We start from the raw sequence: 25,404 nt of genomic DNA, 5'->3' as shown, positions 1-25,404 counted from the left end.
GTGTGGCCACTCGCTGACTGGCTGAGCTGGAGCACTGGGCAGTGGGAGGGGCACTTTGTTTTACCTGCTTCATCCTGGGGGCTTTCCTGCTCTGCCCTTGCTGTCTGCTCTCCTGGCATGCTGATTTGATGAAGACCCGCCCAGAATAGCTTAGCCACTTCTGTTTGGAACCTTCCCATGGGCTGTGAGGCAACTTGCAGAGCGAAGGTGTTCCCATGGAGAACCACCCCTCCCCCCTCTCCTCTAAGAGCCACCTGTGGTCGTGTGGCCTGGATCACTGCCACTGGGGGAGGGAGAGGAGATGCCCTTACCTCCTTCCACTTCCTCTTGGGGGTTCAGCACCTCCACCTTCAGATGTTTGGCTGCGTGGGCCTCTCAGACGTCTTTTGTGTTGTGTAAGTGTCCTCTGTTGGTTTATGAATGTCCTTTTCATTGTATCTTAGAGAGGAGAGTCTAAGGGAAGAACTCATTCTGCCATGATGCTGACATCACTCCTTGAAAACATTTATAAATTATATGTACCGCAGTCTGAGGGAACTCCCTTCTTCCTCTGCATTTTGAGGAGAGTGATGTCTCAGTCTCTTAAAAGCTTTATTGTCAATATTGAGCCATCTGCCATTGGGAGTTTCACATAAGTAGTTAATTATAGCTTTTGACATCAGTTGTTGTGGCATTTGGGATAGGTGTGACACTTGGACTAGGTATTTCTGACCAATATGCCTTAAGAGTATTGGACCTATAATATCTGGACACCTCCCTGTCTCAGAGAACACTCCCTACAAAATGGCTTCATGGTTGTGCCTCCAGTTAATCATTTGATTGCATCCTCTCTACACCGTGTTAGCACTGGGCATATGGAGTGGTTAGCACTAGGCATATAGAGAGGTAGAATGGGGTGGTGGAGTGGAAACCTGGCTTTGCTACTTTCTTTGTATGTAACTTTGGGCAAAACAAGAATGCAAGTTCTGTTTAAAAGGAGCAGCTGCTACTCAGCTCTGGCTGATTTGGAATGGTTGCAGCCGTTTGGGAATGTAGTCCTGGTAGGGCCAGATCTTCTAATTTTTCAAAAGAAGTTGGAAATCATGAGAAATTCTAGGTATTTAAATGCAGTTAACTAATATAAAACTATTGAAAACACCCAGAAGCACAAAAAAGACTTGTATGTAGTCAGGATGTGGCCTAAGGACTACATCATGATCTTGTGCAAATCATGGTTCTGGGACTCCTCCACAGTTGGAGATCTAGACTTCTGTACAAATGTAGCTAATGGATAATGAAATGTTTTAAGTGACTTGCAGATGTTGTTTTGTTTGTTTTTGTAAAAAATGTGTGCTATGTAATGTTTGTTACTTTGATGTTTGCTATTGTTATACGAAAAGAAACAGTATGGTGGTGGTGTTGGATAAAATCAGACTTCACAAAAATGTTAGGTCCAATGTCTTCATGAACAATTGTTTTTAGTGAAAGCAGTATTAATACTGAAGAGTTCACATATTAGATACAGTGTTAATACATAGTAGGCACTGAAGAAGTATTAATTGGAAAACTGGGTAGTTGGACCTATTTAAAATTCATTATGATAATTTCTGCTGCTCTTCTGTCAACTTACATCATGGCCAATGAAAATTCATTTCAGAGAGTTTGAAGAGTCTTTTTATTGATTGATTGATTTGGTGAGGAAGATTGGCCCTGAGCTAACATCTGTTGCCAACCTTCCTCTTTTTTTTTTTTTTTTTTGTTTGAGGAAGATTGTCCCTGAGCTAACATATGTGCCAGTCTTCCTCTATTTTGTATGTGGGATGCTACCACAGTGTGGCTCAATGAATAGTGTGTAGGTCCATGCCCAGGATCTGAACCCCTGAACCCTGGGCTGCCAAAGTGTGACCACTACGCCACCAGATTAGCCCCTGAAGAGTCTTTAAAATGTCTGAGAACTTATAATCTTAACTTATTTGTTTGCTCTGTGCTGATTTTTTCTTTATTTAGAATCTGAGAAATTAGTACATCATATTCTCCAGGATATGTACAAAACCAAGAAGACAGTGACTTGGGTTATTCTATGAATGTTACCCATCTCAGGCACATGCAAGGCTTTCTTAGAAGATAGGAAAAAATATGGAGAAACATTTTTGGAACCCTGGTTTAAAGCTCCAAACAAAGGGACATTTCGGATTGTTTACAAATCTTGAAAAAACAGTCACTTGAATACAGAAGTTATCAAATACTTGGCAGGTATGTTTCTGTAGTGATTTTACATTGGTGTTCAACAGTAAATACTTGTTCATGCTTTTAAGAATTTGTTTTTAAAGATTTAAGGCTTACATTTTTGAGTGTAGAACAAGTACATTAAAATGTCCTTAAAATAGGGGCCAGCCCGGTGGCGCAGCAGTTAAGTTCACCCGTTCCACTTCTCCGCGGTGTGGGGTTCGCCAGTTCAGATCCCAGGTGCAGACATGGCACCGCTTGGCAAACGCCATGCTGTGGTAGGCATCCCACGTATAAAGTGGAGGAAGATGGGCAGGGATGTTAGCTCAGGGCCAGTCTTCCTCAGCAAAAAGAGGAGGATTGAGGGTAGTTAGCTCAGGGCTAATCTTCCTCGAAAGAAAAAAATTTTTAAAAAGTCCTTAAAATAATATCCAATGTAACTGGTTTCAATATGTTGCATATGAGATTTCCTGATAGATATCAAATCTTTTCCAAATCAAGATTGAATTTTCTTTGGGAAACAAAAAACAAAAATCTCTTTCTCAGGATTTCATTTGTATTTATTTATTGAAAAAGTTTATGGAATTTCATTGAGGTCCATGTAGTGGACTAGAATATATACAGTGAGGGTATTAGTTTATATACTACTTTAACAAGTCCCAAACAGAAAGAGATGAAAGATTGTTTTTGTATCCATCAAGCTTCATGTATCCTTCTCAGACTGTTTCGCTATTCTTTTTATTACAGGAATAGTAGACAGCCTCAGTTTGGAAAATAGAGTGGATTTTAGCAATCCACAGTACACAGTGGTAGTAGAAATCATTAAAGCTGCCTGTTGCCTGACTGTTGTGAAAGATGATATGTTCAGAAAATATAGTCTCCGGGAGGTGGTGAAGAATGCTAAGGACCCATCACAGCTTAATCCAAAGGAGGCAGCACAAGCAGGAAATGGGAAGAATCTAAATTGGAATCTGGTGACAAATCTAGTCAAAATGACCCAGCTGAAGGGTCGAATAACCAGCAGGTGGTACCAGAGGATGGTGAGGAGCTGGAGCAGACAGAACCATATCTGAGACTAAGGTGGTGAATGAGGGAGGAGCTAAACCTGAATTTGCAAGTCAGGTCACAGAAGGATGTGAGTCAAATGAAAATGGCCTCTCAGAGGAAAAAAGTCGATCAATGTTGGAGGTGAGTTTCTCCACTGGGGTTCTGTGGGATGTTTCTGGAATTCCATATAAAACTGTGACTGAAAATACAGTTTTTGAATTGTGTGTGCTGCATAATACTGTGCTCACAGTGGTGAACAATGATTGAGCAGCCCTGTTAACAGTTTTGTTAGAGATCTTTTCTGCTCTGTGTGGCAGTGTGCAGTCACCCACATGCGTTTGGGTGAGCTAAGAGAAGCTGTGGATAATTGGTGAACACTTGCACAGAGAGGAGAGTGGTAGGAGGATGACGATGGCCTCTCCCTTATAACTACCTTTCCTAGCCTCTCCTGCACTGCCAGCTGACTTAGTGTGAGCAAACAAGCTTTGTGAAAGATAAACCCAGAGGGAAATTTTCATTCTAAGGAAGGAATTTTTTTGTGTTGCAACTCAGCTGTCCCCTGCCACTTTGTTGTAAACATTGCAAAAACATGGGTCATATAGGTTAGAAGTGAATTGTTCTGTGAAGTTTTTGTACTTTTTGTGATTTTCTTTTTTAGTTATTATGCCTGTTTTTATATTTTATTAACGTTTGTTGGTTACAAACAGATCTGACGGTCCAGTGCTGCAGTTTTTGAAGGCGAGGTATGAGATAGAAGAGGACCATTCTAGGTATAGAACTGCAGACATTTCCTATAAGGTTAGTGATGAAGAATTAAGTGTTCTGAGTTACTACAGTTTACTGGAGCAAAAAGGGACACAAAGAAATTCTTTGTTTACAAGGAAAGCTACTTCTCAGTGGTTTTATAGCCACTCAAAATCCAAGCTGTCCTATTCCATTGTATGTTGTCTGTGGAATGCAACTTAGAAATCTGGTGTTTGCTCCAGCAATTGTAACTATAAATCATAGCCATTTGATAAGTAAGGGTGTTGATTATTTTAAATGGCTTTTGGAATATCAAAACAGTAAAGCTTTTGTTGGAAAATCACATTCAGTGAAAAGGTTTAGTAATCAAATTATTTAGTAGCATAATTTATTCTAGGAAAGAAAAATTCACATAGTTGGTAAGAATCTAATAATACCCACATTAAAATGCTAGGGCAAGAAACAGTACAAGAAATCAAAATGACTGTACTCTCAATTTAATAAATTGACCTCATGTGATGCTAAAGAGATTTGTATAATTAACTGAAAAGCAGCAGCTTCTCTATCTGCATTGACGTGTCAACACATTTCACAAATATTTGTCATGGGGTAGCATTTGTAAGATATGTAAATGATACTGAAATTCATGAAAATGTTTTCTGCTGCTAGGTGCCTCCCCAGACACAGGCAAATATAAATTTAATGGGTCTCCTTATCTGAAAACCAAAGGTCTGTCATCTGTACTCCTGCTACCCCATCAATGATTGGCTCCATGACAAGTTTTGCCTCATTTTAATACAAGAAAATCCTGGTCTTGACATTACAGCACACTGCTTTCTTCACAGAGAAGTGCTGATATAAAATACTTAGCGATGAAATGGGGAAAGTTCTCAATAATGCTACAAAATTGGTTAACTTTATTAAAGACCCATTTATGCAAGAATGTTTTAAAAAAACCCAAAACTAAAGCCTGCCCAAAGAGCACCTAAAATCTTCTACATACAGAAATCCAGTGGCTTATCAGAGGAAGAGGTCTCAACAGGATATTTGAGTTGGAAGGTGAATTGCCAGAGTACTTAGAGATTTTGCTGAATGCTTTGAAGATAAGGAATGGCTGCAGAAATTAGTCTATTTTAGCAGACATTTTTCATTGTACGAACAAGTTTCTGCGAGGTCCTGGAGAAAATTCTTTTTTCCTAAAAGTGATAAGCTTCTTAGATAAAAAAGAAACTGAGTCTTTGGAACAAGCACATTGCCAAAGGAACTCTTGAAATGTTTCCACACCATTGGGCTTGAGAATGAAGGAAAATAGCAGCGTCTCAAGCCTTACTAAAGCTATCCTTGAAGAGCTGCAGAGCCAAATTCAATAGCATTTCCCCTCCTTTTCCCAACACTGGTGTGTGACTGGGTGAGGGACCCTTTCGCTAAATCTTCTTAGCCTGAGACTTTGTCTTTGAGAGAAGAGAAAGAACTCTGTGAGTCCCGGTCAGACAGTTCTGGATTTGCGGGAAACAAGAGCTTCCTTCACCTTAGTGCTCACACTCACATACCATGAACGTTCCTTTAATTTGAAAGTTTTTCATGGGTTCCTCCAGGGTAAAACTACTGGAAAAAACTTGAAAAGACAAACACCGAAGAAGGCTACAAAATAAGATGTCCAGATTGAGAATATTAAGGGGTTGTGAAATTAGCTTTTGGAAATGGGTTTATTTTTAAGTTTTAAAAAGTTTGGAAGTATTATAAATGTTAAGACTTCCTGCACCAATGGCTGTTTATTTAATGGCTGGTGAACGTGGGCATATGTTTTTATCCTCTTAGCTAGTGGTCCAGCTTGGCAAACCAGGCTAGAAGGATTTGGGAGGGGCAAAGAGAATAGAGAGGGCCTTGCTAATGCAGACAGGCTGGAACTTCCTGATATATCTTTAGATATTTAGAAAGTTAGCTCTTAATAGGTTGAAGTCATCTTGAAAGGATGGTAAGAGCTTTGAAAGTGTCATTTGGAGGATAGAGTTTTATTTCCTTCATCAGACTTGTCCAAGATAAAAATACTTTTATTTTGATGGTGCGAGACTCTGAGACTCTGGGAGCAAAATTGGCCATCTGCTTACAGAACATACAACTCTGTGGAACGGGGCTCCTTTTGCTTTGTGAAAGCAGCTACTCCACAGAAAGATTTTGGCTTAGTGGTTTGGTTCTAATCTCCTTTTGAATTTATCAATATTTGTTAAGACCTGAGTGTGACAAAAACGTGTTCTTCCTCAGCTCTCAAGTATACTCTGTTCTGCCGGAATCTGAATTGATTCGTTGCAAGATTTGTTTTCAGGTTTATTTCCACTGACAGTTGAATATGTTATTTTATAAATGACAAGATTCCAGGGTGGGAATTGAATGCCTTTTTTCTTTTAATTTTTATTTTAAAAAATTATGTCAGTTAGGGGCCAGCCCTGTGGCCAAGTGGTTGGGGTTCACGTGCTCCGCTTCAGCAGCCCAGGGTTTCACCAGTTCGGATCCTGGGTGCTAACCTAGCACTGCTCATCAGGCCATACTGAAGCAGCATCCCACATAGCACAACCAGAAGGATCTACAACTAGAATATGCAACTATGTACTGGGGGGCTTAGGGGAGAAGAAGAAGAAGGGAAAAAAAAGATTGGCAATAGATGTTAGCTCAGGTGCCAATTGTTAAAAAAGAAAAAGTTACGTCAATTAAAAAGCTCCACTTCTGTGTTGTCGTTTGGTAAACTTGTTTTGCACCATGGTGGAAAGAGTGTTAAAGTTGGTATTTTAAAACATGTTTCTCTAAGGTTAAACGTGATTTGTCAATGTTATTTTTACTTATATTTTGTTTTTGGTTTGGCCAAATATTCAGCTTGTAATTCATAGTTCTTGATATTTTCAGAAAAATCAAAATAAATTTGTTCCCCAAAGGTTGGTGTTCTGTACTTTCTCTTTCTGCCTCTTAGTAATAAATCTCTTGCTTAATAAGTAGATATATCAAAAAAGATGTTTCTGTGTCAAATTATGTATCAATAAAACTCATGTACATTGTCTTAAAAAGTGAAGATACAAAAATTTATTAGTTGCTCTTGAATAAATAAATACTTTTACATAATCCAAGCTTAAGATATTTTACCGTGAATTTGCTCCAAAATGAGATATAGTAATATAGTAGTTAAATTCACTTATTGGCTTTGAATTGTTTATATTCCTTAACATTAATATTTTAAGCCACTTTAAAGAATGAGAAATATGTAAAGATATTAAGCAGAAAGAATTCTGTCATGAACATTTCTCTTGGAACAGTTCTAATCTTTATTTTGAATTAATCAGGCACAAGATAAATTCATTGTCCACCGTGCTTTTCTAACTAATCATTTGACCCTTGCTACTTGGTTTGGTTATTATAAAAATTTTCTTCCCAAATATTTTTAGATTTTTATTTATTTTTTGGCTTAAGTACAAAACAAAAACTAAGTTGAATTTTTCAGCAGGAAAAATCTTAAGCACTTTAGAGAGTAGTCACTGAATTATCAGGAAGCCAGGACTAAAAGAAGCAGCCCTGTAACTACTTAATGCCATAGTTTTCTTATCAGCCTATGTCTGTCCCCATTTGTGGTCTCTTAAAACATTTCACTTGGTTTTCCCAGTGATTGTCTCTGGGAATTCTTTTTTTTTTTTTTTGAGGAAGATCAGGCCTGAGCTAACTGCTGCCAATCCTCCTGTTTTCGCCAAGGAAGACCGGCCCTGAGCCAACATCCGTGACCATCTTCCTCTACTTTATATGTGGAACGCCTACCACAGCATGGCACACCAAGCAGTGCCATGTCCGCACCCGGGATCCAAACCGGTGAACCCCACGCCGCCGAAGCGGAACGTGCACACCTAACCACTGCACCACCGGGCCGGCCCAGTCTTTGGGAATTCTTGAACAAATTCCACCTAAGTAACAGAGAAACATATTATGAGACACTTGATTCCATTTTGACTATCCCAGCTGTCAGTACAATAGGAGAGAGTTTTCTTGAAACTCTGGCATTGAGTTCCAGACTCTGGGGCTTTTCTTAGCCTAAGCTCATTGAATTTATTGGACACCAGAAACTGTTGTTTATATAGTAAAGAAGACAGCGGAGCTCCATCATATGAGAGTTTAGTGCAGATTCACCTATATGCTTTTCCGGAAGAATAAAATAATCTCTTGACTCCCTTGCTTTTCCCCAGTTTAAACCAGACCTAGGCCTCTACTGCCCCAGGGAAGTAGAGGCTTCAGCTAAAAGCAAAGAGAAACAGCAAGTTAATTCTTGGCTCTTGAGCTTTTAAGAGCTGGGTCCTGGAGTGTCTAGGGGAGACTTTTGAGAGATAATTTAGAGTATATACAATTTTCCCCTGTGCCCTGGCTAGATAGTAAAATTCTCTTTGTTCCCCTCCCTCAAGATAGGGCTACTGTATTTTAAAATGTCCTCAAACATTTCTGAAAATCAACTTGTCATTGATTTTTTGAATTTAATAGAGAAAATGTTACACATTCTTTGGTTGAAATTAACTACCTTTTAGCTGAATTGATGCCACTTGAAATGGAATTCTCATGTAGAGGATCAGTGAATATCAGCCAGTAGGATTCTGGGACTAGAAGGAAATTGCAGTGCCATCTCTGAGTCTTTATATAGAATTATTCTTAAATCCCTCCTTTGAAGAAGAAGGTTTCAGGAAAGATTCCACAGTTTCTTTGGATAATTTCTTCTTCCTGAGCCTTAAATTCAGTCACTTGGTACTTACAGACACATGCTTTGGATTTATAAGAGTATTATGGCCTAAGTGTACTATGAGAGGTGAATCAGGTGTTGTCTGTAAAAACAATTGGCCACTATCTTTTTTCCTCATGGAATGAGACTGATTAGTATGATAAGGATCCTTAGTAGTGATACTGAGCAATGGGTTCTCTCTGCTTGCCATGTTCTGAGCCAATTAATTAGGGATGGAGAAAGGAAGTTTTAACTCAATTAGCCGGCATAATTGGGAAGATGGCAGACTAGTGTCTCAAAATACCATCTTCCAAAAATTACAGAATCTTGAGGTAGTTGTATGGGGAAATGGGCAGTAAGGAGGGGGTTTCTTTCAGCCAGACAGACTTCAGGGTCTTTTATTGTTCTATTCTTCTGTCAGCTGTGATGGATACCTTGTAAGTGTGTTTCCCACCTGTGGTCAGCCTGTTCCTGGAGAGAAACTCATAGAACAAAGTTTTAATTTATCAAGCTATTGGGGAGTATATATGTAAGCGGAGGCCATAAATCAGGAGAGTATTTTAATTTCTTAGGGTACGTGCAAAGCAGCAAGTAGTCACACAGAGGGGCTGGGGCAACTTAGCATAACAAGATGGCCTCACTTTTGCTCACTTACAGTTGTTGGTTACTCAGTATTGGAGTTGGTAAAAACTTACAGTTTATCAAGCGTTTATAGTATCCTAATATATTTTAAAGCAAAATTCTTAGGGTTAAACAGGTTGAAATAGGTGTCTTCTACTTATGTAATGAGTTACTATAAAGTCAAAAGCTAATAAAATCTATATACTTACTAGCTTAGACCCTTATCTGGTAACACACACTTTAACTTTTGGGCAAAATACTTGCCTTTCTTGGATATTTGTAAGGTACGGTTGATTTTTTCACATGATCCTGAAGTTCAAGAGTCAGTTTCCCTGGGTTGGATGATTTAAAGGGTGCAGACAAGGCAATAAGATCTTTCACTTCCTGAAGGAGAAAAGTCACTTTATGCTGATATGTTTGTTTTTCAGACAGCAAGAGTTCGGAACTAATACTGAATATAGGCAGATTTTATTTGTTAATGGCAGCTTGAGTGATGAAGGCAAATGCCAGAGATCACCTGTGAACAAAGTGAGGTTTTTGAGATCTAATTCCAGATGAATGGTTTGTGAGTGTGAGGAGTGCAGTGGTTCAATAAAGCTGAAGGTTGAGTTTTATTTACATGTCACACCTGTATTTAACATTTCCACCAGACTAAGCCTATTTATTCTACAGGCAGTCCTTGATTTACAGATGACCACCTCCTCCCACAGACCTGTACTGTTAAAAGTATGTAGAAGGGGACAAATGAATATGTGGTACAAGAACGCAGAATGTGTGTTTTGAAACGGGTTTGGGGAGGCCTGATGGAGGAAGGGTTGTGTATGCTGGGAGATCGACTCTCAGGAAGGGTCGATCTACCTCTACAAGATCTTTCTTGCCTGATATTTTTTGCTTCTCTTTGTAATACTATTTAAAACCCACCAATCAGATAATTATTGAGATTAGTAAGTATAGTTTAAATTACTAATTATTCATACATTGATTCTAATTGGCGTTTCCTTCTGATGTTCATCTGAAATCAGTTATATTGAGAGAATGAGAATATGGTGGCAAGAGAAAAAGATTTTGGAGAATGGAATCCATTGAGCGTGGAGGTGGTACGGGAGGTGTGAGTATGGGATCCATAGTGTCACTGCAGAGGGTCACTGGTATATGAGCCGGGTGTACAGAAAGATGTGGGAGGATGGTGATAGGCAAACTGCTTTTGAAATTCTGCCAGTTCCTGAGTCTGTAGGAAACGTCCACGAGGAAAGGAAACTTTTCTCTTCCATAGGAGATGGCTTTTTCTGAGAACTAAGGCTTCTGCTGTCATTCCCTGAGTTCCCTTTCACTGGGTCCTAATTAGGCTTGTGGAACTTGTTTGGGAACCTGGCCACAGTCTCCTATTTGCATTGTTTCTGTGAGAAAATGTATTCTGAGTTCCATAAGAATCATACATACAGTAACATTTGCTGCTTTTACATAGGCAGTATCTGTTCCAGCCTGTTGAGTAACAGTACCCTGATTTTCTGATGGAGAATTACCCTACAGTCTCTGGTTGGGTTGACACTCACTCCTACCTCCATTGTTGAGCCTGTGATCCATGTCTGGCTGGTCAGCATATACCATTCCCCAGACCATGTTGTTAAGAGTTGTGATCTAAGATAGGCAAATGCAGTTCTGGGAGTCGCTTGAAACTAATGGAAAGGGGGCAGTCTCCTTCCCTGTGTACATCTGGACTTGGTTGCTGTCAAGGAGGAAGAACCTTCCTGAATGGAGCCAACATAAAGAACAGCAGAACCAAGAAATGGAGAGAGGCTAAGTTTTGCTAACTTCACAGGAACCCTTGGATGTAGCTGTACCTGAAGACCTCACTTAGGTGTGAGCCAATAAATTCTCTTTTTTATTTTTAAACTTAAATCAGTTTGAGTTGAGTTTCTGTCACTTGCTATCAAAAGAATCCTAATATATCCCCTTTGGGACACAAGTCATTTGTAAAGTTGATTGCCCAGGGTACATTTTTGCTGTATGTGTGCCTCATGATAAGAATTGCTTGACTAATTGATTCACTCCTTAGAATGGTCAAAGGGACAGAACTTGAAACTATGAAATTGCTCCTCAGTGACATTCACTCTACCTCTCCTTTCATTGGATCTGGACTACTGACAACAGCTGCTTCAACAACTGCTAGGTGCTCAGTCAGTGCACTCTGCACTTCAAATGGTCCAATCAGTACCTAGAAGAGGAAAAGAACCTTTTGATCACTACAACCCCCAAATAGGAGATCTCACCTGGCAAAGTGTTACTTTCTTAAAGTGGAAAATGTACAAACCAAGAGGACATGATGACATCATCAGCTCTGCCAACAAACCAGAAATGCCTGTCACTGTCCATCTCTCTTCTGTCTCCAGGGACATAGAAATTCCCTCTTATCGTGGCAGCAGTTTTCTCTGGATTGTCCTAGATATCAAGCAACAAGCAAAGGAGCTAGGAGAGGCAAGTCTCAGGAAAGTTCATTCAACGAATATTTGCCGAGCACCTAATACATTTCCAGACATTGTTCTAGGCAAGTGGGGCGTGTTAGTGATTAAAACAAGGATTCCTGACAGAGCTTACATTTTAGCAGGCTATTAAAGGGAAAAAAGTAGGAGAAAATGCTAATAATTCTATTAAGCATTTATTTATGCCAGGTGGCATAAGAGCTAATGTTAATCGAGCATTTCCATCCATTGTTGTAAACGCTTTAGGAGCACTCTCAATCCTCACAGCCCCTGTTTTACAGATGAGGAAATTGAGTCTGAGAGAAGTTAAAAAACTTGCCCAAGGCCTCAAATAATGAAGGGCGGAGTTGGATGCTTCCTGGTCTCTCACTAAGCCTGCTGCTGACATTGAATTCTCACCACCACCCAATGAGGTGGCTCTGAATCCTTTCTTTTGGGTGGAGTGAAGGAAGGCTTGGCAAGGTCATCTTCACTGTCTGAGGTCACAAGTTAGTCAGTAGCAGAGCCCTGCCTGTTTGACTTGGAGCTTGAGCTTTTAACTGCTGGCCTTACTACTCAGCTGCCCCCAGGACTCGGGTGAAGAAGTCTGAAACAGCCCACTGTGATACAGTGAAGTCCCAACTGAGCAGGAGGGTGTGCTAGGACAGGAATGGTGCCTGTTCAGAAAAACCTCTGAATAGCCCTTGAATTACTTTGAGGGCCACAAAGGAGCTGACACTGACTAGGATAAGAGAATGTTCCTATCTGCTTTATTCCATCTCAGCACTCTCCCTCCTGGACATCCCTACCTCCGGGGAACAGGATGGGCGAGGCTGCATCATTTAATTGATTCTCTTTCTTTCTTTTCTCATGTGTTGAATTCATATGAGTTACATAAATATACAGTGCAACTCCACTGGATAGTCAGGTGATTTGCCTAAATTGAATATAATCTTCAAGTCCTAAGACTTTATTAGCATCTCTTTAAGGCAGTATAAATGTAGTTGTGTCTTTTGGTGGGGGGAGGGGGTGGGAGTTCTGGGACTGTAGGGCTCTGATTGTCCCCAGGAAAATGTTCAGTTGCCCCTAGTTGCTCCTTGTTATTCTTAAACTGGGGGACGATTTTGTTCCCTAGGAGACTTTAGGCTGGCAATACCTGAAGACATTTTTGATTGTCATGACTGGTGGAGAGGGAGGTGCTGCTGGCATCTAGTAGGTAGAGGCCAGCTAGAATGCTGTTCAACATCCTACAATGTATGGGATGGCCCCAGTGACACAGAATTATTCCATCCAAAATGTCAATAGTGTCAAGACTGAGAAAGCCTGGGCTTTCCTGTTCTGAAAAGGGGAGATCTGTGATGCTGGATTATAGCTTTTGTTTGTGGTTCAAATGGAGATTTCTGCCCCAGTACGTCTTAAGGTCTTTCTGCATGAACATCCGGTACACAGTGGGCGCGCTGCACAGGGTGGTGATGGGATAAGTGGTAAGCGTCTGGACGATGGAGAAAGACACAGATGTCAGAAGTGGTTAATTAAAGCCCACAACCGGAACTGATGTCTAACCTCTCACTCTCCTTCATTAACATGTGCCCATCTCATGGTCACTACTAGGAATATGACAGGAAATATTTATTAGTTGTCACTAGGGAGTGTATGTCTTTTGGGAATTTCCAGTGACTGGAAAGAATGTTTATATGTTAGAGTAAGAGACCTATGCAATCAAATTCAACAAAAAATAAATTGTTGAATTTGAGAACAACTCTAAAGTATGAACTGGTTTATGCTACCCCAGGGCTGCAAATTGCCTTTCATGGTAGATTCTTGAAAACTCCTGCCCATAAATTCATGTACAGTATTGACTCTGGATGTAAGCTAACCTACTGAGACCTTTCCAACACCGTTTCTATAAAAGACATCAGTCCTTTAGAGTGGATTGATTAAATGCATAAGATATTTTTCAGGCCTTTTCTTAAATTGTTTAAGATTTGGTGGGCTCATTATACCTCCTTAAAATCAAATAATGACCCAGGTATCTTAAATCTAGAGAAATATTAATGTTTTAGAGATCCTTTTTCTAGAGAGGTTCCACTTTGTCATGTAATGAATCGACAATTTGTATTAAATTTAAGCATTTGGGAGAATGCTTTCAAGATGTGTGTCTAGGCTATCTGGATTGTCAGAGATCAAGAATAACTTTTGATGTGTAAGTGAGTGTTTCTACTTTTGCTCCCTAGATTCCAACTGTTCATATTAAGCGTACTGTATATAACTAAGAGTAGTGTCGATCTGTGAAATTTTTTATGGCACTTAAAATATACACATTATCTTTGTAAAATAAGAATATTCTTATTGAATATTAAGTAAGATGTATTAATAATATTAATATATTATTAACTAATTGATAATGTTAATATATTAATATGATTTATGAATATATATTAACATATTAAATTTTAAAAATAAAATATTTTATATTTTATAAAAACTAGTATTCTTATTTTATGAAATGTAGGTTTTGAAACTGCACAGTTAACTTATCTACTTTAGGGCACTTTGTAAACCTGATGTAGAGATCCCAGTTCTTATGTTACCCTACATTTCTGTTAAGATCCTCAAGCCATCTCGTCAGACCAGTTAGCAAAATTGCAGGGTGAGTATAGCTTTTATTTACACACAGGTGTGGTGCTTATTTAATAATACATGATGAGAATTTTAGGCTGGTTAATTTTAAATAACTGCAGATGAGAAGCAGGCTCTGAGGACTGGAATTTGCTTGCCCTTGGAGAGATATTTGCATTTGTGGAGGAAGAGGGGATGACCTTGTAGGGACCTGAAATTGGCCACCCCAGGATATGTCTCTTTGGCATGGGATTGTTTGGGGCTGATTGCTTTTGATAAACTGGGACAGGGAGGGAGGCTCTGGGGAATGGAACTTACCCTTCTTGGGACACATTTACATTTGTAAGGTAAATCTCTATCTGTAAAAGGTGCCTCCCTCTCTGTACCAAGAAGAAGAAGAGAGATGACCTTGTCCCTAGAAACTCTTAATGGGGAAGGCAAGAACTTAAGTTGGTTGCTGTCTGGCAATCTCATGTAACTGATTTAGGGTGGTGGCTTCTAACCTTTCTAACCTTTACTTAATCCGATTTGATTCTTGTCTAAAAGTCATGGGATCACCCAATGACCAGACCCCACCTGCACTGATACCATTTTAACTTTTTTTCATGTTCTTTGCTTTGTCTTGTAAAGAGATGACTCACATACCCATGCCTTATAAAATTAGCCCTAACCCTCAACTCAGGGCAGCAGCAGCAGCAGCTCTGACTGCCCGTGGGTCCTGTCCCCACGCACCAGCTCTGCCTGCCCATGGGTCCTGTCCCCATGCCCGTGGCAGCAGCAGCTCCCCATGCCAGCAGCAGCTCTGACTGCCCATGGGCCCTGTCCCCATGCTGTTCTACACTATTCTCTAAATAAAAGAGCACTACTGCTAGATCTTGAGAGTCCAAGAAATCTTTCTTTCGACTCCTAGGCTCACCGACCCCACATCAATACATATTTTGTTAAACTTAATTGACTTTTCATGGTTGAAAAATAATTGGCCTGAATCACATTTTTCTAAAGGCTAAAGAAATAGGTGTCATCTGATACCTCAATCTAGCTGTCTCTGGCTGAGGAGAGGCATGCCTGGTTTCAAGAATCTTGGGTTCTGAGAATTAACAAAGCAAGAAGCATGGGGTGAGGGGAGAATGGAAGGAGCTGCTCTGCGAGAAAGGTGAGCCCAGCTTCAGTCTCTTCTGCACAGGGGTTTGGATTTATCAGCATTGTCTTTGTTTCACTGAATCAGAAACCAAAGATTTGGTTAGACTTGAGACTTCTGTTATTTAGAACTAGACTCTTAAACGGCCACAGATTTAGCAACACTAGCACATCGTGAACAATTTGAAGCAGAAGAGTGAATTTTGTGCCTGAGAGTGTTGCGGATATTCTCTCTTCACTCTGTTAAGTACATTCAGGGGCTGGCCCGTGGCTGAGTGGTTAAGTTTGTGTGCTGTGCTTTGGCGGCCCAGGGTTTTGCAAGTTCGGATCCTGGGCACGGACATGGCACTGCTCAGCAGGCCATGCTGAGGCAGCGTCCCACATAGCACAACCAGAGGCACTCACAAATAGAATATACAACTATGTACTGGAGGGCTTTGGGAAGAAGAAGAAGGAGAAAAAAAAAAGACGATTGGCAACAGTTGTTAGCTCAGGTGCTGATCTTTAAAAAAAAAAATTTCAAAAGCCAAGTCCCTGGAGACTTTGCTTCTTAAAAAGGAATGATTTCCATAAGCCCAAGAAGCCCTGTATCTTGACGAATCATTTTTCTGTGTAAGGGAGAGATGTAGCTAGAAGTCATGACTTACATCTAGGAAGGTGTCAGTGTCAAACTGGGCCATCCAATGCACAAAGACACAGGCTCCTTGAAGCCAGGAAGAAAACACACTGCCAATGGTGGCCTTGACCCAGACAGTGTTGGACATGTTGTTTATGACATCTGAGGACTCAGGTCTAGCCAATACCTAAATGATGCAGAGAAGCAACAAGACACACACAAAAAATCAGGAGAGCAAACAAACTGGTATCTTTGAGGACTGGCCAGAACCTCAGTGGCTGCAGAGGAGGGTCAAAAGAAGCCCCAAGGCAGGGTGAGCGATTTTACCCCCCACTTTTGTTAGAGGACTTTTTCAGAATCCTAAATAGTCTCAGGGTGGAGTGGAAGGCTGGGTTTGGCATAATTTTCTGAGTTTATCCTTTAATGCAACAAGTATTTATTGAACAAATATTATATGCTGGGCACTGTTCTACCTAGCAAGGTGAGCAAGGTAGACCAGATCTCTGCTCTTATTTTAGGGAGATAGATAGTGAATGAGCACACAATAAAATGAGTAATTATATAAATCAGTGTCATAATTTCAATAATGATAAGTGCTATGAGGAAAATAAAACAGAGTAATGGGATTGTTTTAAGATATCTAGGAGGGCCTCTCTGCGTGGGGACATTTACCTGGCGATGAGGAGAAGGAGCCAGACATGCTGTTGTGAGGACTGAATCAGGGTTGACTCCTAAGTTCTTGCTTGATCAGTTGGTGAGATGGTGCCCATTTACTGAGCTAAGTTTGGGCAGGGGCGTCGAGAGTGCTGTTTTGTAGACGTTACGCTAGAGATATCTAAGAGCCATCTTAGCAGAGGCGTCCGCTAGACAGTTGGGTACACGTGCTGGCAGCTCAGGGGAGAGTTTAGCAAAAACAGTGTTTCCTCCCTACCTTCCACAGAGGGTGTAGTCAGTTCCAAGGCTGCTCTGAGAGTGCTGGGCCATCTTGGGAGAGGCAGTGGTCCCACTGGTGAAGTAGATGGCCATTGGTTCTTGACTTCCTGTCTCCACACAGCTGTGTTCTGCAGACACGGATCTGTAAAATATGGACCCCAAGATGGTGGCTGAAGATGGCAGACCAGTTTAATTCTGATAGTTCTTTCATTCTGTTCCTTATGTCCTCTTGATACCAGAGGATAGTTAATAGAACAGAACCTAATCCAGAGCCTCGCTGAGAGGAATTTCTGAAGAAATCTTAGAGGGACTTTGCACATCAGTGCTAAGATTTAACAGCACATTTCTGTCTCTTTTTTTAAGCTCCACCTCCCTATAGGCCAAATAGAAAGGGAAGATAACTTTCAATATCAATAACAAAAGGATGTGTATTTTGTTTATTTAAACATTTTTTTCTAAGTGCTTTTTTTTAAATTTACAAGTTTCAAAAAATCAGTATTGAATCTTTGTAAATTGTTATTAACATTTCAGGAGTTTTTATGATTTAAAGGAAGATCTTTTGGCATTTGAATCAAACTTTTTAATGCATTTTTATTCAATATCTTCAATAGCCCTGGCAGAAACAGTTAGTTGCTCACCGAATAGCATCCCAATTGTTTTGCACTGATAAAACTCTGATTTTGTTCAGCTATCAGACAGTCATGTGCTTTAGGGGAGACTGTTTCCTGTTTAGCTCCAAGGGTGACTCTTGATTAAACTAAGCTAATCATGGTCATTCCTTCCCTTACCAGCACCTGCTTTAGGGATGGTCACATGATGCAGTTATGGTCAATGAGATTTAAAGGCTTTATGGGAACTGTTTCCTTGTTCTAAAAAGAGTCATGAGGAAGGGATGCTGCCTTTCCCCACCCCACTTCTTGTTTTCTGGCCTTTGGTGAGTTACTCAGTTTTCCTGGGTTTCTCCTATGTATGCATGTTATTGAATCTGTTTGACTTTTCTCCTGCTATTCTGTCTCATGTTAATTTAATTTAGACCAGCCAGAAGAACCTACAAGGATAGAGGAAAAGTTCTTCCTCTCCTACAGTCCCATGAAATTCTCCCTTCATTCCCCAAGCCTGTACAGGCTGTGGGAGGACTGTACCTTGAAGCCTGACTACATCCCATTGCCAAAACATGCTGGGAATACTCCACCAGTGTGGGAGCTCCTTTTGTCCTGTTGGTGAAACAGATGGCCATTGGATCCTGTCTCTTGGTCCCCATGCTGGTATGCTTTGGGGGTACAACTCTGTAAGTCACAAAAGAGGCAACAGTCAGTTCTAAATGCAAATTCTCTGACTTAGAGCCTAGGACCCTGGTTTGGTCATCTGTGCTCTTTGAGAATAACAGCCCATATCTTGTCATATTGGGGCATCATTTTTAGAGGGGGAGCTGCCATTTTTTTCTGTTTAAAAAAATTTTGTATTGATTTTTATTGCATAAGAAATATATGAGGCATCTACAGTCCAGCCATAATTTTCTTGGTAAAAGATCTTCTATTCAACCAATTGCTCAAGCCAAAAATCTGTAGTACTCAGTAATCTTTACTGTCTCTCTTTCTGTATCTACTTGCATACCTACCTACCTACCTACCTATGTCACATCCTATTCATTGACAAGCCCTGTCAACTCTACCTCCAAAACTTATCATTAATCTGTGTATTCTCTTCATTATCTCTACTCAGGGACTGGACTAGCGTGAGATGAGTGAAACATTTGCCTCAGGCATGGTTTTTAAGGGGATGCAAACAAATTCAGCAGTCAAGATAGATAATATTTTAAAGTCATATTTTTTTAAAAATTAAAAATTAATGCAAAAATATACGATAAGCAAAATATTAAAGTTTTACTTAAATACAGTATCCAACCTAGCACTTGCATGACTCCCCTCACTTGGTCAGCCTAATCCTGTCCCTGGCACCAGTTAAAACTTTATTTATAAAAACAGGCAGTTGGTTTGAGGATGATAGTTTGCCAGTTTGATTATTTGTATTTTCAAGAAATTTTTAAAATATTTTCTTTTAAGAGACTTATAAAGTTAAAATTATCTTATGATTGTTCATAAATTACAAATACATAACATAAATATATAAAATATTTAAAATTATATGTAGGTATATACATTTTAAAACAATTATTTTGTTATTTACATGTATTTTTAAAAATTTATTTTAAAATTAACATGTTATTTTTCATGATCACTGAATATTTTGGTGTCCATTTAAATTTTGTGGCTGAGGTGTGTCCTCTCTCCTCTGCTGCTACCTTGGTCCACACCAACATAGCCTCTCACCTGGACAACTGCGACAGCCCTCTGCCAGGTCTCTTTCTTGTGTTCAATTGTTCATAGAGCAGCCAGAGAGTATTTTTTAAAATGTAAGTCAGATCAAGTCCTTCCCTCTCCTGCAGGACCTGCAAGGCCTCCGCAGTCCACCGTCTCTTGCTCATCAACCTCTTTACCTCCTACTCTCTTCCTCGCTCATTGCACTTCAGGCACCCTGGCATTCTCTCTGCTCCTCAAACAGATCCAGCTCATTCCCACCTCAGGAACTTTACCTTAGTGTTCCCTCTGCCAGGGACATAACCACAGATCTTCAGAAGGTTGGTTCCTTGGTGTTCATATAGCAGCTTAAATGTCCTCTCTTCAGAAGCCACCAAATCTAAAATAATTCCCCCATCCCACGTCCGGTCATTCTATCTCATTGTTCTGTTTTGTTTTGAAGCCTCTTTTGCAATCTGTATTATCTCGATCATTTACGTGTTTTCTTGTTTGTTCGTTTTGCAGTGTAGAGTATCAGTGCCATGTTGACTTTTATATCCCCGGACACTGGAATATTGCCCTCTAGAGACCACATTAATAATTATCAAACTCGATATTTCATTAACCTGAGGATGAACATGGCATCCTCGTGTTATTTTAGTAAGTATTTCCCCATTTACCAGCGAGGGTGAGTGTTCTTTGTTTTGTTTTTTTAATATGTGTACTGCTTATTTATGTTACTATCACCTATTTTTTGACCCTCTCTGAGAATGAATACTCAGGTATGAATCAGGAGATGAGACTTTCACTCAGACTGAGACCTTGTAAGACAGATCATGAATTCTTGTGTTGGGGGATGCTCTGGTTTCAGGACTAGAAATTGCTGTCCAGCTTCCTTCTCTCTCCTCTCACACCACCCAAGTTAAAACAACACTTCTCACATATCATCACATTTTCCAAAATCAGGTATTTGCTTCATTTAAGCATCTTGTTTTCAGTGTCCAGTCACCTCATAAACTCCTTAAAACCCAACCACCCACCATAGCTTATATCTGATACCAGGAGCTTGGTCTTCAAGGTGGGGCAGTTGGACATGACAGAGTCCACAAATGAGACCGTAGCCTCATTGACCACAATGCTCTGGGCCTCAGATATTTGCAATCAATAGAGATTTTTCTTGGCAGTCAGTTGTGGGGGGGGGGGGGGTGGTTTCCCAGGCACAAAGATGGTTCCTGAGAAAACCACAAAAGGCGGCTTCATTCATATCTTTTAAGTAGATAATATTTCCTCAAGCATCCTGGTAGGCATAGATGAGGTCTCCTGAATACTGTCTGTTTCTAGGGTGTAACCTCTGCATTGGGCCAGCAACAAAATGGCTGGGGAAGAAGTGAGAAGGGAAGGAGACTGAGCTCACTGAGCTTTGTTGCCATTATCTGTTCCCCTCAAGTTGTCCTTAATTTACATGGGTCCAGGTGTCAGATTACTACCTATTTGAAATGTAGCCTGATTTTGAAATTGTGTGATACAAGGAGGTGGTGGAAACTTTCTCTTTGTTGTTCCCTCCTTGCTTGCGAATGGCCAGTGCTGTGGATTCCAGCATTTGCATTGGACACAAAAGTTCATTCTCCTTTTCTTGGGCTGTTCTGTAGACTTTCTTCCATCCATTTATCACTTATCGGGGGCCTACTCTATGTGACTGGCACGTGCTGGCACATCCTCTTATGATCCTTTGTATTTCTGTGGTGTCAATTGTAATGTCTCTTCTTTCATTTATAATTTTATTTGGGCCCTCTTTATTTTTTTCTTGATCTGTGTAGCTAAAATTTTGTCAATTTTGTTTATCTTTTTTTTTTTTTTTTTTAAGATTTTATTTTTTCCTTTTTCTCCCCAAAGCCCCCCCGGTACATAGTTGTGTATTCTTCATTATGGGTTCTTCTAGTTGTGGCATGTGGGACGCTGCCTCAGCGTGGCTTGATGAGCAGTGCCATGTCCGCACCCAGGATTCGAACCAACGAAACACTGGGCCGCCTACAGCAGAGCGCGCGAACTTAACCACTCGGCCACGGGGCCAGCCCCAATTTTGTTTATCTTTTTAAAGAACCAACTCAGTTTTGTTGATTTTTTCTATTGTCTTTATAGTCTCTGTTTTCTTACTTTCTACTCTAATCTTTATTATTTCCTTCTTTCTGCTAACTTTGGCTTAGTTTGTTCTTTTTCTACTTTGTTGAGGTGTAAAGCTGAGTTGTTAATTTTAGACCTTTCTTTCTTCTTAAATTAAGTATTTATCGCTAGAAACTTCCCTCTTAGAACTGCTTTTGCTGCATCGCATAAGTTTTGGTATGTTGTCTTTTCATTTTTGTTTCTCTCAAGATACTTTCTGATGTCTCTTTTGAGTTCTCTTTTGCCCATTAGTTGTTCAACCAATGCCCATTCCTGATAAAAACTCTCAGCAAACTAGGAATAGAGGAACCATCTCCTAGTTGATAAAGAACACATAGAATAAACCTACAGCGAACATCATACTTAATGGTAGCTCTAGGAGGGACACTGCATATGGTCCCAGGTGTCCGCCCTGCCTGGCAGGCCCATGCCCTACTGGAGGGTGAGGCCAGGGGCAGGGTGAGTGTGGGGTCTGGGGAAGGAGGAAGGAGGGGTGGCCAGCCCAGCTTGGTGACTACACTTGCTGCCAGACCATCCCTCACCTGACACCCTTCAGTAGATCCACTGCCTCTGTGCTCACCAATAATGCTGCTGCAGCTGCTGCTGCTACTGCTGCAGCTTCCAGGTCCCAGCCTGGATCAGTACAGGTGAGTGAGAGCCCTGCCCTCTGCCAATGCAGTAATCCTGCAGGATTCCTCCAGCTCTTTCTAGGGGTGCCTAGTCCTTCATTCCTTCCCAGGGACCCAGGGGCTCTGTTCCACATCCCTCCCTAGGGTGCCCCACTCACTCACTCTTCCCAGGTCCCAGGAATCTTCCAAGCATTAACCAGGGATCCAGTGTCTTCCCCAGGCATCCCCTCCCACACACTCTATAACCCTCTCCTGCCATCCAGAGCCCATCTTACTCCCCCTGGCCTTGGATCCTGTGAACTGACCCTCTAGATTGCCCAGATGAGTGCTCAGATTGGGACTGGAGGTAATAAAATCTGAATATGAACATCAATGGTGCCCCTGTGTTGTGCATTCATTCTATGGATGAACCTCTCCTAAATGTGGTCCCTCTGTAATTGTCCCCAAGCCCCATCAGAAAGAGCCTGGGGCCTGATTCTCCCTGCTGGCGCCAGCTTCCTGGGTGACCCTGTGCACCCAGTAGATATCCAGGACACAGAGGTCCAGGGGGAAGGCTCCGAACAGCCCCTGGCACCAGCCTTTCCTAGGTCCCAGCCTAGGTCCCACATGGGTGAGTGAGGGACCTGCTCTCTGGGAACCCAGGAGTCCTGTAGGACTCTTCCAGACCTCTCCAGAGGTACCCAGTCCCCCATTCATACACGGAGCTTTCACCCCTCAACTTTTGTACATATGCAGCCACCCACTCATGTCTTCCAAGGGCCCACGAATCCCCTAGCCCTTCCCAGGGGTCCAGTGCCCTCCCCACACATCCTTCCCCTCACACTCTATAACCCTCTCCTGACATTCAGAGCCCTCGTGCACCCCAGCCTGGGGTCCTATGAACTGATCCTTTACTCCATCCATCCTTGGGGCCTGAGATGGGACCATTAGGGAGAAAACCAGAGGCTGGGAGAAGGGCAGAAGGGGCTGAGCCTGGGGGTGGGAGAAGCACATACTGTCTCCTTCTCACCCACCACTAGGGTCACCCTTGGAGAGATCCCCTCTGCAGCTGCCCTTTTCTGGGGTGCACAGACACACACACTCACAGGGAAATAAGACACCACAAGCACAGAGACACACAGGCATGGAATCACCTCCATCCTCACCTGGGGACTCGGGCATAGGGCTCAGGGACAGGCTCACACACAGACCCACACTGCAGACACAGGCAATGACCCCTGAGGAGAACATATGCACACACAGACACACATACTTAGGGCCACATGAGACAGCCCCACATGGCAGACCCTACACACACTGGACACACATACAGAGAACACAGAGATACACACTTAGATAAAATCAAGAACACACAAAGGGGTAGTAGATTCACTCACACAACCAACACACACAGAGATATATAACACAGACACACATAGATGCTCCAGCAGGGACGCACACTTCCAGAGACACAGACTTGCATGACCAACATACAGTCATTCAGAGATACAGACACACACAATACATACAAAGACACACATAAACACAGTGCCATACAGTGGAAAATTCACATCCACAATCAATACATTCACAGACACAGAAACACACTCACAGGTCCATAATGCAGATTTACACACCCAAACACAATTGTGCATGCACGCGCAGGCGCAGACACACATACACACACACTCCCAGACCTTCATCCCTTACCCAGGCTTACAAAACAAACAGCCCTGGCACTCAGTGGAGGCCACTGCAGGCAGACAGGATGAATAGACCAGGGTACGACCTGCCCCACCTAAGCTGCCATGGAAGGGGGTGTTTTCCTGGTTCCAAACTGAGTGGTGGGCATCTTCCCCCAGCCACGGCCTTCTGGACAGCTGTGCTGGGTCCTGAGGTATCAGAGAGTGGCCAGGGTAGGGTGGTTCTGTGGACAGGGGCCCCGGGGAGGGACAGGGACCCTGACAGTGTGCACTTTGAGTGGAGGTGTTGCATGGGGCTTAGCAGATCCTGAGGTCAAGAGAGGGAGAGAGGCATGTGTCCCCAGGACCCTGCAGTGTTAGGACCCTGCATGTGTCAGAGTCAGCTGCACTCTCTCTCACAATAACAATAATAAGAATAATGCCATCATCAGGACTATTATGTGACAATATTATCATTAACACAGCAATGACTGAGTCAGTCCCTGGTGGAGAAGAAAGGGCTGTGACCATAGCCAGCTGGTTTGAGCTCATCTTCTGAGCAGGGCCAACCCCAAGCAAAGCTGGGTCCTAGGCAGAGCTTCTCTCTGGTCCCTTCACCCTCTGGAGTCTCCAGGCCTCAGTTTCCCCTCTCCCCAAATCCCTTCCTGGACCAAAGTGTCCTCTGACCCTTTTCTCACCCTGGGTAAAGCCCTCTCTCTGATCACTCTGAACCTGACTCTCCATCTATGCAAGGGGGATAGAGATGGTACCAACCTCAGGACATCACAAGATGTTGCCTGCACAGGGCTTAGCACCGTCCCATAACAAGAGAGGCCCTTGATTGCATCATTATTGTCTTTAATGGCTGCTCACTTTTAAAGGTGCCAGTTCTGGGAGGACAGATGCCCTTGGGAGATGATGATGCTAATCTCTACACGAGCTCAGTATGAAGCTGCTTCTTGTCCTTATGACAGTCTTGGGATGCAGGCCTGGACACTCCCAATTTAATGAAGAAAACCCATTCAATGTCACACAGCCAGTAAGCAGCACAGCTGAATCTTAAACCCAAGGCTGCTGGCCTGGCCTCCAGGGGCCATGCAGGGCTCTCCTGCATGGGAGGCTCACACTGGGTGGCTTTGGGGAGCAAGTGCTTCCTCGGCTGCAGGAAAGATCTCACCTGTTCCAGGCCCCCAACCTCTGTTCTCTTCTCCTTCTTTCCCTCCTCCCTGCTGGAGCTCTGATCAGGGTGACCCTGGCACCCTTCATGAAGTCCCCAGTCCCTTACAGGAGCCTCTCTCCCATTTACTTCTGGGCTAGTCTGACTTCCACCCCTTCTGTAATAGTCTCTCCTAGACAGGACAGTCCACCTCTGAGGTTCTTGAGGCAGGCAACAGCATCTAAACAGAATTTCATATGCACTTGTTTTGTTGTCCTTTTTTTTTTACTTGTTCTTGACGGTTTCTTTACATTTATGGTAAAAGACTTTGGTTTTCCATTATAACTGATATATTATCAATTATATAACTGATAACAGTTAC

At 41.8% G+C, this 25,404-nt stretch overlaps 2 protein-coding genes across 6 annotated transcripts; one reads left to right on the top strand and one right to left on the bottom strand.

The window, feature by feature from the left end:
- Positions 1-248: 248 nt before the first annotated feature.
- Positions 249-25,372, bottom strand: LOC100146885 (acyl-coenzyme A synthetase ACSM4, mitochondrial-like). Of its 5 annotated transcripts, XR_011424778.1 has the most exons (6): positions 24,641-25,176; positions 18,262-18,405; positions 17,118-17,261; positions 11,667-11,794; positions 11,472-11,570; positions 9,802-9,872 (listed from the first exon to the last, which is right to left on the bottom strand). XR_011424778.1 is itself a non-coding variant. In XM_070232224.1 (4 exons), the coding sequence occupies exons 2-4, from the start codon at positions 18,378-18,380 to the stop codon at positions 351-353; spliced, it is 366 nt and encodes a 121-aa protein (XP_070088325.1). In that variant the 5' UTR covers positions 18,381-18,405; positions 24,641-25,342; the 3' UTR covers positions 249-350. The 5 variants fall into 5 exon arrangements, 3 of the variants coding, with proteins under 3 accessions (XP_070088325.1, XP_070088326.1, XP_023471985.2); XR_011424777.1 differs by having other exon boundaries at positions 7,429-11,570; positions 25,044-25,342; XM_070232224.1 differs by lacking the exons at positions 9,802-9,872; positions 11,472-11,570; positions 11,667-11,794 and adding an exon at positions 249-453 and having other exon boundaries at positions 24,641-25,342.
- Positions 1,010-4,098, top strand: LOC100068471 (THUMP domain-containing protein 1). Its single transcript, XM_023616885.2, is given in 6 exon segments — positions 1,010-1,040; positions 1,987-2,232; positions 2,953-3,156; positions 3,159-3,269; positions 3,272-3,393; positions 3,960-4,098. Coding segments are annotated over 6 exon segments (720 nt in total). The 3' UTR covers positions 3,966-4,098.
- Positions 25,373-25,404: the final 32 nt, after the last annotated feature.

The sequence above is a fragment of the Equus caballus genome, chromosome 13 (genome assembly GCF_041296265.1).
Source record: "Equus caballus isolate H_3958 breed thoroughbred chromosome 13, TB-T2T, whole genome shotgun sequence".
In the NCBI taxonomy this organism is placed as follows: domain Eukaryota; kingdom Metazoa; phylum Chordata; class Mammalia; order Perissodactyla; family Equidae; genus Equus; species Equus caballus.
This window is presented reverse-complemented; position numbering and strand designations above follow the sequence as displayed.